General features: G+C 33.4%; 1 protein-coding gene across 1 annotated transcript; it reads right to left on the minus strand.

Annotated features, from left to right (window-relative positions):
• Positions 1-1,076: 1,076 nt before the first annotated feature.
• On the minus strand, positions 1,077-6,430 carry LOC106114460 (flocculation protein FLO11). The gene is made up of 3 exons (XM_013307692.1): positions 6,377-6,430; positions 5,350-6,100; positions 1,077-3,565 (listed from the first exon to the last, which is right to left on the minus strand). The coding sequence occupies exons 1-3, from the start codon at positions 6,383-6,385 to the stop codon at positions 1,194-1,196; spliced, it is 3,132 nt and encodes a 1,043-aa protein (XP_013163146.1). The 5' UTR covers positions 6,386-6,430; the 3' UTR covers positions 1,077-1,193.
• Between the last annotated feature and the right edge of the window lie 8,457 nt (positions 6,431-14,887).

Raw genomic sequence — 14,887 nt, forward strand, 5'->3', positions numbered from 1 at the left:
TAAGATTATTGTAATTGAGTAAATATTTACTGCGAATACGTGAGAATAGATTAATTAGAATTAGAAGAATAAATTAAAGAACTAAAATCCTTACGACTGCTTTATACCATAAAATAGCTATAACTTTTGATTCCTTAAGAAACATTTTTTTTTATAATAAAAGGAGGCAAAAGAGCAGCCGAAACACCGGGATGTTGATCGTCGCCATGGACATTTGCAATGTCACAGGAATCGCAGATGCGTTGCCGACCTTAGAAAAGACATTCGTTTCTCGAAAGATCCTAAGTGAAAGCAGTTTTTTAAACTTCACGTAGAAACTTTGAAATAGTCAATATGTAACTAACACTAGCTGTCGCTGACGACCGCGCGGAGTTGAAAAAATACTGAATTATTCGCTTGTGTGTTCTTCTAGATTATATTCCACATCTATGCCAAATCACAGGAAAATTCATTCCAATAAACATCCATTCATCTATCCAAACATTCGCGTTTATATTACTAAGTTTTAAATAATAAACACGAGGTAAATCAAAGGTAAAATATAATAGTTACAATATTGTCTGAATACTAACTCAACTGATTTTATTATAACTATAAAACTTTTATATTCTGTACTAAAGAATTTCTTTACCGACTTAATAATTCGACCTTAACATACATAAAGATTCCATCGGTCTCGACTATTCTTCAATCATAGAGTCATTACCAAAATTGTTGATAATAAACGGTCGAGCAAACCATAACGGTTAATTCAACGACCAATATCATAGTAATGATCGCTATTGAGTTAATCTTTTAAAGTAATATAGTTTCTAAATTAAATGTAATACAAACTGTTGCTTGCGACTCCGTCCGTGCGGAATTAAAGAAATAATTAGTATCCTATGTTTTCTGCCAGGCTATGTTCTACATCTGTGCCAAATTTGAGCAAGATACATGAAGCCATTCTGGAGTTCTAACAAACATCCATCCATACAAATATTCGCATTTATATTAGTAAGATTAGAGTTAAGATTTTTAATTTATGTGTAATTAAAGTGTACAATAATATTGTTGAAAAAAATAAAACATTTTCATTTTTAAAATAATTTAATAGAATCATAAAATAATATTTTACAATGTTAAAATAGTTATCACTTTCTTATATTACTAAGTAAAAATACTTTTTGCTATTTCTACAAAATAGATTCGTTTCAATAATAGTAACCAGAAGCTTCGTCGAAGCTAGGTGGTCTTCGTGGACCACCAAATATTCCTTCTACTCCTTCTGGTTGACTAGTTGTCTGTAAGGTCTGTGGTCTAAACCCAATTGACGGAGTATTAAAAGAATTTTCACTAACTCCCGACTTTTGGTTATCTTGATGGCCAAACTGTGCTGAAATTCCAAAGTTATTAGTCTTATCTTGTGATTGAATTGGCTTACGGTAATCTTTGACATTTTGCCCGGTACTTGGTCCTTGACAACAAGGTCTAATCCTTGTTGAGAAATCAAAAGGCCTTTTATATTCAGTTGGTTGATTTTCTGCGGATGCGCCTGATGTAAATTTTGTAGTTTCTAATTTTGGTTTAACATCGGTTGTTTGTAAATTACTTGAAGGGATTGTTTGCTGTCTGTTGAAGTCTTGAGTTGAATCAGAGGTTGAAATACGATTTTGTGTGTATTTGTTTTGATCGAATTGTCCTTGTAAATTTGTAGGTTGTTGAGGTCCTGTTCCACCACGATTGCTGTTAATTTGAATTTCTTGTCCCTTCTGTTGTGATTGAATTGATGGTCGTAATTTTTGACCGAATTGTGAAAAATTATCTGTAAGTGTCGATGTATCTTCATTAGATTCTGTCGTAGATAAAGATTGTGCAGGTTTACTATATTCATATATTTCACCATTGTATTGCTGGCTTGAAGATAATTGAGGAGTATTGTTATTAAGCTCTGTTTGAACTTGATTTGGTGTTTGTTGAACTCCTTGACTACCACTAAGAGTTGCCTGATCTCTATTAAATGATTGAGTTGAAGTTGTTTGTTTTTGGAACGATGAATTAATTTGGAAATTTTGAGACAAATCTTGACCTATTTTTTCAGATTTTTGATTCTCTGAAGGACTTGTATATTTGTTAGAGTTTGATGGAAAGGGTGATACAGAAGCTTGAGTTATTCCCGTGTATTGTTCCGGAAATCCGTCAATCTTAGTTGGACTGGTTGGTGACGGTAAAATTTGGGTTACTACTGTAGATTGGGGGTATTTTGTTGAAGGCCTAAATCTATCGTTAAACGAAGCAGAGGGAGAAGATTGGGGAGTATTAGAATATTGATTATACATTGAACTAGCAATGGTAGGTACTACAGTGGGTGGCCTAGGATATCTAGTTGCCGCACCGTTGTTGAAACCGCTGTTAAAAGGACGATTTCCAGTTTGAAACGTTGGTGTGGTTACTCTGTTAACGTTGAATGGTTTTGAAGGTAGATTATAATAATAGGAATGATCTGGACCTTGGAATTGTGGGCTACCACTCAAATTAATGTTTGTATTTGTCAGCTGTTCTAATGGCTGCTGCGATAAAATATTAGTCTGTTGGATTTCATTTTGGTTAAGGTTTTGATTTGATGTTCCAAAACCAATTTGGGGAGTACTTGATTGTGAGATTGAAGCAGTAACATCCGAGAAAGATGCTTGAGTTGGAGTTAATGGCACATTAGTGTTGCCGAATTTATTAGTTGATGTTGGAGAATCTTCAAAAGGTGTGGTTAACTCTGCACTTGGTTGTAAGGTTGACGGTATATTATTAAAGGTGTTATACGAGGCTTGTATTCCTGATTGAGTATTTTCATTTTTATTCAGGTCTGAAAATTGACCATTTATAAATTGATTCGAAGACTGACTATTAAAGTTTTGGCTAAATTGGTCGAACTGATTGCTGGGAATAGACTGAGGACGTATTTGTGCTGTAACTAGGGGTTTGTTGACATTACTATTTGAGACTTGAGATCCAAAGGTGGAGCTTTCTGATATGCTTTGTCCTGTATTCTGTGAACTATATGAATTAATAGAAATAGATGGTCGATTATTAGAATGAAGATTATTAGCAGGAGGTAAATATGATTGCTTAATTCCAAATTTGTTATTTGATCCCAGATTCAATTGAGGTGTTCCAAAATATATGGGCCTTGAATAATCGTCATTATCAGATACTGTGTCTTCTTGATTTGAATCTTTCTTATTCGATTCAGATGTTCCAAAATTACTAGATGCATCACCATTCTTACTTTGTTCAAATGGTGCACCTGATAAAGGCTGCTTTCCTAACGCGGTGGCGAAAGTCGGTTTGGGTTGTAAGTTATTCTGGACAGATTCAAATACATTATTCCTGATGTCTTCGTTTGTTGTTTGAGGTTGTTGAGGGGTATTCAAATTGTCGAATACACGAGTATTTTGATTGATGAATGTTCCGCTTACATGTGCATCTGATTCAGGCACTCCAAACTGTCCATTATATTGCTGCCCCGCATTGTCACTCTCACTTTTTGTGCGATCGTCTTCTGTATTGTACTTCTCGGCGTCGTAAGAGCCTGTAAATGAAAAGGAAAGTTGTCATTTGTCAAAGCTTTTAACTGAATAACAGGCGATAAATCATTTATCAAGTGATACAATGAGTTTAGCATATTATGTGTGTTTGATTTTTGCATAAATCAATTTTGATTTTTGAAACGAATTTCTTTGTTTTTATTAATTACTATGTTTGCATGTACATACATCTACAAGTTCTGCGGACTTCAGCTAGTATTAATTGTCGGTTGTCGACTCATTGATTTACGACATACATGACATAAGATCTTGTTTAAAATCCAAATTAATATTTAACGCCGTTGTAATATACCATACTAAAGTTTGACCTATTCACTATTTACGAGGACCATGTGCAAGCATGTGAGCAAGATGATAATTCATATTTATTACAATGTGATAAATTATAGTTGAATTGTAAAGTTTGATAATTATAATTACTACCTTTAAGGCGAATATTTTTTTTTCCTTTTTTCAAATCATTAAAAATTTCTTTAGTAGTTCCGAATACTTGTTAAATACACCACTGTTACAGTAACTTAGATATGAAGTTGTAAATTTGCGCAGAGTTAGATTATCTTAAAGCTTTGGTTTCCTCCTACTCACAATAATATACATATAGTACTTACTTAAAATGTTATATTTGGAATACATGCATCTCTAAGCCATTAAAAAATAGCCCCTTTTTAAGAGGGGGAATGCGTTACGCATACCGGGTGCCTCGGGGAAAGCCACTCCGGTTATGTGGGACTCTCTTCACATCCCTAATGGGACAAGGAGCCTATCCACTTAACCCCCTCTGGTTCCCTCGACTCACTGTTTACCGGGGTGTGGGCACATGTGAATACTCTTCGCACACACTGGTCGGTGACTGGTTTAGAGCCTCCACATTATGATAGACTCTTTGCACGTTTAAAAAAATAGCCTAATGATGGTTGGTGTGAGACATTTCAATTTATTTTCTCTTTGAAATCAAAATCCCTGTGGGCTTTAATCGTTTAATTCATCAAAGCTTTCTTTAGCTTCAAGAATAAAATGTCAAGGTCAAACTAAAAAGAATATAGCAAAACTATACTACGAATACTCTATATTGATTTTATTTTGTAAGGTATACGAGTTCCCGGATGCAGAAAAAATATTAAGTAGGTTTTACTGCTTTTGTATCTTTGGCTAAAGATTTTTATTACTCTTTTCTTATGAGTCACGTATAAGCTAAGATCGAATCGAATGTATTCATAGTTTTTATTCTTCTAAATATGGAAAAAATCTTATTTATTTAAGGTAAATAGTAAGTCGATCTGATGCTGGTTGTACCCGCGGATTTTCCCATTCCTAAGAGCAAAGCGTAATGTTAAACTTTGGTTTTTATTATTGCAGCAAACAGTTATAAAAGTTTGCAAATCTCGTGAACATGTACGCAATTAATACTATTAAATATTGAAGAAATAGTTTAATAGTTTATTTTATTGAAACATCTATGCATTTCTTAAAAGTAATCAATATCTCTAGTTTAATTTTAATAATTGAATTCAAAAATGGACAATTAAGTAATATAACAAGAAGCATTTTTTAACGATATAATAAAATGTTACTACGAACATCAAGCAATAACCGAACGATAAATATTGACTCAACAGCATTAATTTTAACCAAAGTATACGAGAAATTCTATTTACCCTTAGCTACTGTAACTGTTTTTTTTACATTAAATATGCCATACATAGCTTTTCATGTGTAAATAAAAATAAAAATTACTTGATGTATGATGTAGAATTAAGGAAGCACTCACCATCATCTACAATTCCTCCAGCAGCCTCTTTAGCATTCTGCTCCAAAGACTTCAGAATCTCTTCAGGTATAGGAGGAGGTGTCGGCAGATGATCTCCACTAGGTTGATATCCACCTTCTCCAGCGGTGTACGTTACTTTGTACACTTTACCGTCATCTCCTGTGTAAGAGTAACCTCCTTCGGCTTGTATACCATTTACAGCAACACCGTTCTCTTCAGCTGTTATGCCGTTATCAGTTTCAAAGGCATAGTTATAAGCTTGTGGACTAACGTTATTTTCAAAACGAACTATATTCGATGCTTTGTCAAATTCAGCCTGTGGTCGTGCAGTATTAAAACCGAAATTAACTCCTTGTTGGAAATTCTGCAGAGTTTGTGATTCAATTTGATCAGTACTTTGGAAATTATTTTGGGGATTAGGAATGTTGAATCCTTGTTGGTTAGTCTTGAAAGCTGCACCTCCAACTTTAGAGTGAGTTGATCCGTATGAAACTCTATCAGCTCCTAGACCTGTTTCACCAGGACTTGAGGCTCTGGTGCCTGGAGCCGCAGCTTCTACGACTACGCCATCAAAATCATTGTCGAAAGCGCCTTTCGGTAAACCAGTTTGTCCAGGGTTGAAGAGATCTCTCACAAGAGGGGTTTGTATGTCCCCAGGGCTGCCACCAGCAGTTTTAGCAGATTCTGGTGGAAGATATGACCGGTCCAATTTTGCAGCACTGCATACCGCGAATAAAGCGGCTAATAACACCTGGAAATGAATATAAGAAGATGTTGATTATTCTTAATTAAAAAAGTAAAATATTACATTAGAAAAAAAATGTTGGTTTATTAAATTGTTCTCATATTTTTTGAATATTGATTTTTTCTTATGATATAACAGTTCGACTAATTTAAAACTGAAATTAGAAGTTAATTTCTGTTTCAAATTCTAAGAAAACCATTAGATCGTATTACATAACTCTTCCCAAAGACAAGTGATAGTCAAGATTAATCACTATTTCCGCTTTAAGATGAATAGAGTTACCAAATTCATTGTGTCCGTGTAGACCACTTGCCCGGATGGTGCTACAATGTGGGGTCAACCCGTACTGTGCTTTTGTGAACCAACTTTTGCTTTTTATACCAACTCTAAAGTCGTCTAAAAAACGTGCTCAGCTTTTTTCGCAAACTTTTCACTGCGGTCGTGTAACTTTTTAACACAATACCGGTATCTTTCCGGCCAATGCTTAAGATAAACTTTAGGTCATTCGTTAGTTTTGCTGAATGCAAAGTTAACTTTGTCGAGATGAACGCATGGATTCCAAGTTCAAGTAGCAACGAATATGCGATATATAAATGTTTTAATTGGAAAAGAATTAGTAACTGTAATCAGCTTAGATAATCGTGAGGTTAAAATGTAAACTGTAGAAATCAATTTATAAAAAAAACGGTATACATTAAACTATTGAATTCCTTTTTGTTTTTTTCTGTGATTATGTATGCTATTGTCTATTAATTAAGTTTTTTTTCTGACTTCTTTATATAATCTCAGTATTTAAGACGCTTCTAATTATAAAATAATTATCAAAGTCTGGTTGAGGTTTGAAATCATACAATGCATATGCTGTCGCCCGCGACTCGTCCGCGCAGAAATAACAATAAATGAGATAAAAACTACCCTATCTCCCAAGTTGGACCAAATTACAGATGCTTACAGATTTTAATAAGAATTGGTGCAGTAGTTTCAGACTTTATCGCGAACATACATCGTGACACGAAATTTTTATGTACACATCTTGCGAATAAATGCGAATGTTTAGATGGATAGATTTTTGAAGTTATCTCCAGAACGGCTGCATGAATCTTGCTGAAATTTGGATGTAGAACCTAATCTGGAAGAACACAGAGGCCACAAATTTAGTTTTATTTTAATTCCGTACAGACAGAGTCGCGGGCAACAGCTAGTGACATAAAGAACAAAATATATAAGCAATACTTAGTTATTGTATAGTTTGACATCTATTCCGATTTGATGATTCAATTGTTGCGTATATCGTCGCAACTCATTTGAATTTTCTGTTAATAATTAAACCGTATTCCGTCATAAATAAACAAAGGTTTGTAGATCATATATTAATAATTATAATGCTCTATACATTTATGTTAATAAAGGTTCTTTCAAATCTGCATCATAGTAATAAACGTCAACTTTGATTAATTGAATTATAGCTGTCAGATCAACTTTTTTTAACATAAGGGGGCAAACGAGCAGCTGGCACACCGAGGTGTTCAACGACGCCTATGGACATCAGCAATACCAGAGGAACCGCAGATGCTTCTTGTCTTATAAAAGGGCTTAACCTATTATCAAACTGATTGAATTTCTACTGCTGCGTCATAATCATCAGCTCACTAAACGTCCCCACTGAGGAGCTCGGTGCCTACTCTAAGTCAGTGACTAGGCCATAGCCAATGCTGGCTCAGTGCGGGTTGACTTCACGCATATCTTTGAATCTCTTTGCAAATATAGTACTTGGCGGGGCGGTTAACAATATTTTTTTCGTAGTTAAAAAATCACAGTAGAAAGACTTGCAGTCACAGTAATAAGAGTTTATGTCTGCTTTAGTATTTTTTTTTCGTTTGCCTTCTTGTTTAACGTGTAGAACTTACATGCAATTCGTGACAATTTGGTACTTACTAAGTCTAAATGTAGAGCTTACTTGTATTCATTAGCATAAAACATAAAATAGTGGGTTCTACCTTTAGCGTGCGTAATATCAATCTAGTCTAGAACGACAAAACAAAAGACTTTAGATTATTTTTTTTCATTTAGCTGACACAGTCTTAGGAAAGATGATACATATTTAACCAAAAAGTATGCACGAATTTTGGATTAAAAAAAAACCTTACTCTATCTATCCTCTGCTTTTCTATTTGAATTATGTTTATAAGTTATTTCTTTATTAGCTCATTCGTTTAATTAAAAAATATATACATTTTTATCCAATACATCTTACTACTCGTAATATTATAAATACGAATGTTTAGATGGATGGATGTTTGTTAGAAGACATCACAAGAACGCCTCCATGGATCTTGACGAAATCTGGAAGAACACATACCAATCATGTCTCTTTAATTCCAAGCAGACAGAGTCACGGGCGATAGCTAGTTAATTCATAAACAATGATATATTTACGGAAACTGAACATTCTTTAAAAGTGTTCATGTAATGAAATTTTAATGAAGTCATTTATCTCTATAAGTATGAAGGCTTCTTAAGTGAAATAAGTCTTAAGCTCAGTCGTGGCAGCGTGCATTTATTTACAAATAATCCGTCCCTTTTACTGACGGCTATTGCGTCAGACAGTTAACATCTGGTTTTCAGTTAACTGCTCTTTGCGTCAATCATAGAATCTGTAGTTAAATTTCCATGTAAATAAGACGAACAAAGGATTTTAGCGTATGTGATTTCAACCTAACGATGAACAGTAAAAATACTATAATAATATTATTTGTTTGTTCCTACGTATCTCAAAATTGGCATAGATATAAAACATAGTCTGGAAGAACATATAGGCTACAAACTAAGTATTTTGTCTTAATTCCGTGCAGACGAAGTCGTGAGCAAAAGCTAGTTATCAAAAAAGGATAAATATGTATAATCTTTAGATTACAGTTACAATATAATTCAACAGTTTCTGAGGGGACAATACAGAAAAACGTATAAAACTACGATAAATTTTGAGGTTACGTATTGAACGGCACCATAACTCAAGAAATCTAAAAAAACGTTTTTTTTTCTTCGTTCATATTTTATATACGTCACCATTCTGTGCGATTAAAAATATTAACACCCTATAGTATTTGGTTATTTACGTAGAACTTAATTGACGGAGTTAATTTATTTGAAAATGTTAAGATAATTACACTTCATCGCAATCAATACGCGTACTCTTTATAAATTTATACCAAGGCATTGTCCTATACGCAATGCAGATTAATATTTTATCTTATTGTTTTTTAGCGTTAAACGGATTTCCTCGACTTGTTACCCTTGAGTTATGTTCCATTTCTTTTATAGTTTTTTTTTATAACATAAGGTGGCAAACTAGCGAGCTGCCACCTGAAATCGCTGAAATAGCGAAGTGACCGTTGCCCATAGACATACGCAATTGCATATGCGTTGCCTTCCTTTAATCGACGGAGGAGAGGATGCACAGAAAGAACATATTTTCCCTTCCCATGCATCCTCTCATCCGTAAAGTCCACTTACACTTCCCGTCCTTTCCTTATAAGAAAAAGGGTGGGAAGGGAAAGAGGACTAAATTAGGCCTCCGGGACACACATCAGACGAAACGCGGAATTGCTTCCACTTCACGCCTATCTTCTGTATTATGATGTGTCATTTCATTTGATGAGAGAATAAATATATTATAAAGATGTAGTCATTCTAACATGTCATCGTACTTGTACTAAATAATGGCTTCAAAATGCTAAGTGAATTAAAATTAATATTCGAACATGATTCAGTACTGCCGCGTGCATCTCGTTTATAACACGGCTGCATACATTTCAACATCGCCATGACTCAACTGTCAGGTCAAATGGCTGGCTAACTTAATTCGCAAGAATATATCCATTAATAATTTTAACACAGTTATTATAAATGTACGTGGTATTTATATTGAATTAAAACAATGCATCATACTTCCAAACATCTGTACATCCATCCGAAGATTCATCATCAGCTCACTTACGTCCCCACCGAGGGGCTCGGAGCCTACTCCAAATTAAAGGTGACTAGGCCATAGTCAACCACGCTGGCTCATTGCGGGTTGATAGACTTCACACATATCTTTGAATTTCTTCTCAGATATGTGCAGGTTGCATCACGATGAATTTCTTGTTAATCGGAAATCGAAAAACACATTGGTACATGGCGGTTTCGAACGTAGGACATGCAGATTCCAAGTCAAGTGCTTGATCTCTGAGCCAACGAAGCTCTCGCTCTCCGAAGATTTGCATTTATAATATTAATAAGAATAGTTTAAATGTCAAAATTTTAATTAATAACCTAACATTAACCGTAGTCCATTACTACAGTTCATTGTTACTGTTAAAGATAACAAGTTATATTCATTAAGTAAAAACATTTGTTATATTTTGAAACTCATAGTTAATTGCTAAAGATACTAAATATTAATTTTACAACAATGTTTGTGTAATTGAAAACTAAATATGGAAGAATATATTTAGACGGGTTTTAAGGTTGCATTTTAATTAACACACCCATAATAACATCGACCTATGTTTCATACTTGCACTGTTTTATTTGAATATTAATATTTATTCTGAACACAGTTATTGAAGAATTATTCAATAAGGTTAGTTATGACTTTTTACTAAAAAAAAATTGATTTGGGTGAATGGATTGATGTTTGTTAGATATCTTCAAAACGGCTGCATGGATCTCGCTGAAATTTGACATAGATGTAGAAAATAGAATAGTCGGCAACACATAATCTACTAATTATGTTTTTTTTTGTAATTCTTTGCGACTGGAGTCGCTGGCGACAGCTAGTATGTGTTAAATGACAAGAACGACTCAATTAAAATTGAATCTTACGGACATAGTCACGGCTTACGAGAACGTAATTTTTTTAACCTTTTGCTTAACTAAAAGTAGTCTTTAAGGATGAATTAACAAGTTTAAGATCCTTTTAGTGTTGTCATGACCGGAATACGGACATTTAAAGGTCCGTAAATGTAACTCAAAAACATGACAATATTAAAACTATATTGCTAAATTGCTGTCGCGTACTTTTCCGTCAGCACGGAATTAAAAAAGATAAAATTATTAGCTTATGTGTTCCTTCTGACTATGTTCAATATCTATGACAAATTTCAAATAGATCCCTGCAGTTGTTATGGAGATACCTTCAAACATCCATCCATCTATCCAAACAAGGATAGATGTTATTTAATTTTTACGTTTTGCCGCGATATAAACTCTCCTTTTTTTAAATATTTAACACTTTATATTTTTTAATCCAAAGCCAAATTATTATATCCATAGACTAGCTGTATATTTTAAATTACCAATAATTCCTTAAAAAAAACAAACAAATTTAAATTAATTATTTATTAACATAACAAGTTTATATTCATGAGGTCAAAGACCTATTGACAGATGTATTTAAAACCGGTCTTTACTCATAATTCAGTCAGTAAGCCTTCATTTGGTTTTGTTCTACTTTTTAAAGAATTTAATTCCAAGATATTGTTATTAATTAAGTTCGCTAGTTAAATATAGTTCCAGTGTGAATGTATTTTTTTTACATTAAATAAAAGATTTTAAGTCGAATCTTTAATCGGTTCATTTATTTTTAAAAACAAATGAGTTCCTATGCTGCGTTGCATTCGATATTCGAAACTTCAGTTGCCATGATCTTTGTTATATTTGATTGGTGTTCGAATTTGTATTTAAAAAACTCGTGTCTAATGAACCTCTTTAGTAACCTACTTTCAATATATCAAAACTTAAGAGGAATATCGATTCTCTTTAGACAGTCATATCGTGACTGTACAACTCAGTAAGGTTATTTTAGTCACATACCAAATATGGGTTAAAGTTAGTTAAATATGCGTATTTTATATCTAAACAAAATAAACATATCGATAAATATTAACGATAGTTTTGGAATCGTAATTTTTATCAACCGCCAAAGTTTAACAACAAATGTGTAATTTAAAAGCGATTGGCGGAATTGTTTTACATATGACAATTGTAAAAAATCGTTCAGGCTTCACACAAAGACAAACTACTGCCTTTTTTCTAGGACTTTTTGATCCTATTGCATCTACATATAGTGAATCAGAAATATTTTGGAAAGGCAAGAAACTAAAGCTGGGGAACACTAACAGTACGATACAATGAATAAACTTTTTTTTTTAAATGTAAAGAAAAACAAAAATATGAGTTGCAACTATATTAGCATCGTGGATTCTTAAATAATTTAAATTACTGTGAAATTTAACTGTAATATTTTTTAATGTTTTAAAAATAAAATATTTAATTTCGCTCTTATCGCTTATGCTTCTAACTTGTACCACACGCTACAAACATTCGTGTACGTAATTGTGAATGACAGACGCTTGAATGATCCTATCAAAATATTGGAGTGATTCATTGTTTAGATTCTTATAATATGTGTTAAAAGGAACAATCGATTGTAAATACTATACGATGATACATTGATTATAATGCGTCAGTTATTATATTCGCAACCTCTAAAAGTAACTATACTATGCATTTTTAGTCATTTGTCTGAGCGTATTTTGTTAGTTCCATATTTAAATTATTGATAACTAGCAGTTGTTCGTGACGTCATATGAGCGGGATTAAAAAAATCGAGAAATAAATATAGCTTATGTAACCTTCCAACAGTGAAAAAGATTTTGAAATCGGTTCAATAGTTTCGAAGCCTATTCAATGCAACAATTAAATATTTTCTCTTTGTATTAGTATAGATAACTAGCTGTCGCCCGCGACTCTGTCCGCGCGGGATTAAAAATAGATGTTGGCCGATTCTCAGACCTACTCAATATGCTTACAAAATTTCATGAAAATCGGTCAAGCCGTTTCGGAAGAGTATGGGAACGAAAATTGTGACACGACAATTTTATGTATAAAATAATTCAGAAATTATCTCTAATCCTAATCAGATGTTATTCCTATAGTACCTTTCTTTTCTATTTTATTGATATTAGCTGTTGACAACATCGTCTAATGGTTCTACTTTAGTATAAACTAGTTGTCGCCCGTGACTCTGGTTGCGCGAAATTAAAAAAACTTAGTAGCCTATATGTTCTTCCAGACTATATTCTACGTCTATACCAAATTTCAGCGAGATCCACCCCGCCATCCATATAAACATTCGCATTTATAATATTAGTAAGAAGTAAGATTCATTCGCTTTAAGTTTCATTTTTCTTTTTTATAACAGAAGGGTGCAAACGAGCAGCGGGAACACCGAGGTGTTCAACGACGCCCATGGACATCAGCAATACCAGAGGAACCGCAGATGCGTTGCCGGCCTTTGAGGTGGTGATAGGCTCGCTTCTTGAAGGATCCTAAGTCGTATTGGTTTGGAAATACCGCCGCGGACAGACCGTTCCACATCGCGGCTGTGCGAGGCAAGAAGTTGCGCGAGAATCGCACCGTTGTGGAATGCCAGCCATCCAGGTGGTGTGTATGGAACCTGACGGTCTGTCGTGTCGTCCGATGACGGAACTGGGCGGCAGGAATTGTTCCAAACAATTCTTCCGAGCACTCCCCGTGGTATATGCGGTAGAGTCATCATTCTATAACTATACAAAAGTGCTTAGGATTTCAACTTCAAAAAACTAAGATTAATAACAAAAAGATTCTTACATTTAGAATGAATAATTGAAAATGAGTATTAATATTATCTTTTAACGACTGTATTTATTGCCAATATTATTCGTATTAGCAAATAATCCAAATAGGTAACTATTATTTATACATTAGACATGTCTTTACTAAACTTAGTTATTATAATTTAAGTATTGTATTGCTTTTGTATGTATGTCTTTTGTTATCAGGATTATAATTAAAAAAAATCTTTACTGATAATCCGATTTATGTGTTTTGCTAACTACATTTTGTTGGTCAGTTTTTTTTATATTTATTAAATAAATTTTACAGAAGAATGTTGCAAAATGAAATAACCTTCATTTGTTCTTATTTCGTCAGTTTAAATCTTAACACTTTTTATTTGTTTATTTGAAGTTATTTAAATATAAAATATCACGTTTTAAATTTTTTTTTGTAACTTTCATAACATTTAAAATCGTCTTGTTTTATTGTATATCTTCGATTATAGTTTATTTCTTTATATTTATCACAATTGTTTTAATAATGAATTCAAGGTATTCAAGTCCCTTTAAATTTTCTTATATCTTTGACGTATACTTATTGAGTGCACATTTGATTATGTCAAAATTATTAATACTAATTTATAAAGAGGTAACCTAGTCTTTGACACCACGTCTTGTATACGAATGAAAAGACACATTACTCTATGATATCTGTCAACTTATAATGATAGGCTATGGCATATTTGCGTCAACGTCAGCTGACTATACTTTTGTATTGATTGGTTTAGAGCCTACCCTAAGTTAGGGGTGACGAGGCCATTAACCACGCTGGCCTAGTGTAGGTTGACTTCAGAAACATTTGGGTTTTTTCCGCAGATATGTGCAGGTTGCATCAAGATGTTTTCCTTCACATTAAGAATGTCAGATAAATGTATATATGTACCTAGAAATACACATTGGTACAAGGATTCGAACTCAGGATGACACTTAACCAGCCATCGACATTATATACAACTTTTTACATACCAATATTTTATCTTAATAACAAATATCAAAGTTTAAAAGGATGGACAATTATTAGTCACCAGTCATCTCCAGTGAGCTGTACTGCTGTGTATGAAATTTTAAAAATAACAAGAGTACAGATTGGAAC

Source organism: Papilio xuthus, unplaced genomic scaffold (genome assembly GCF_000836235.2).
Source record: "Papilio xuthus unplaced genomic scaffold, Pxut_1.1 DF828142.1, whole genome shotgun sequence".
Classification (NCBI taxonomy): domain Eukaryota; kingdom Metazoa; phylum Arthropoda; class Insecta; order Lepidoptera; family Papilionidae; genus Papilio; species Papilio xuthus.

Bases quoted from the DNA above. Each gene is read 5' to 3' on its own strand.
- LOC106114460 (XM_013307692.1), bottom strand. The intron at 3,566-5,349 runs GTGAGTGCTTCC...TTTCATTTACAG, and splicing joins TGGAGGAATTGTAGATGATG to GCTCTTACGACGCCGAGAAG.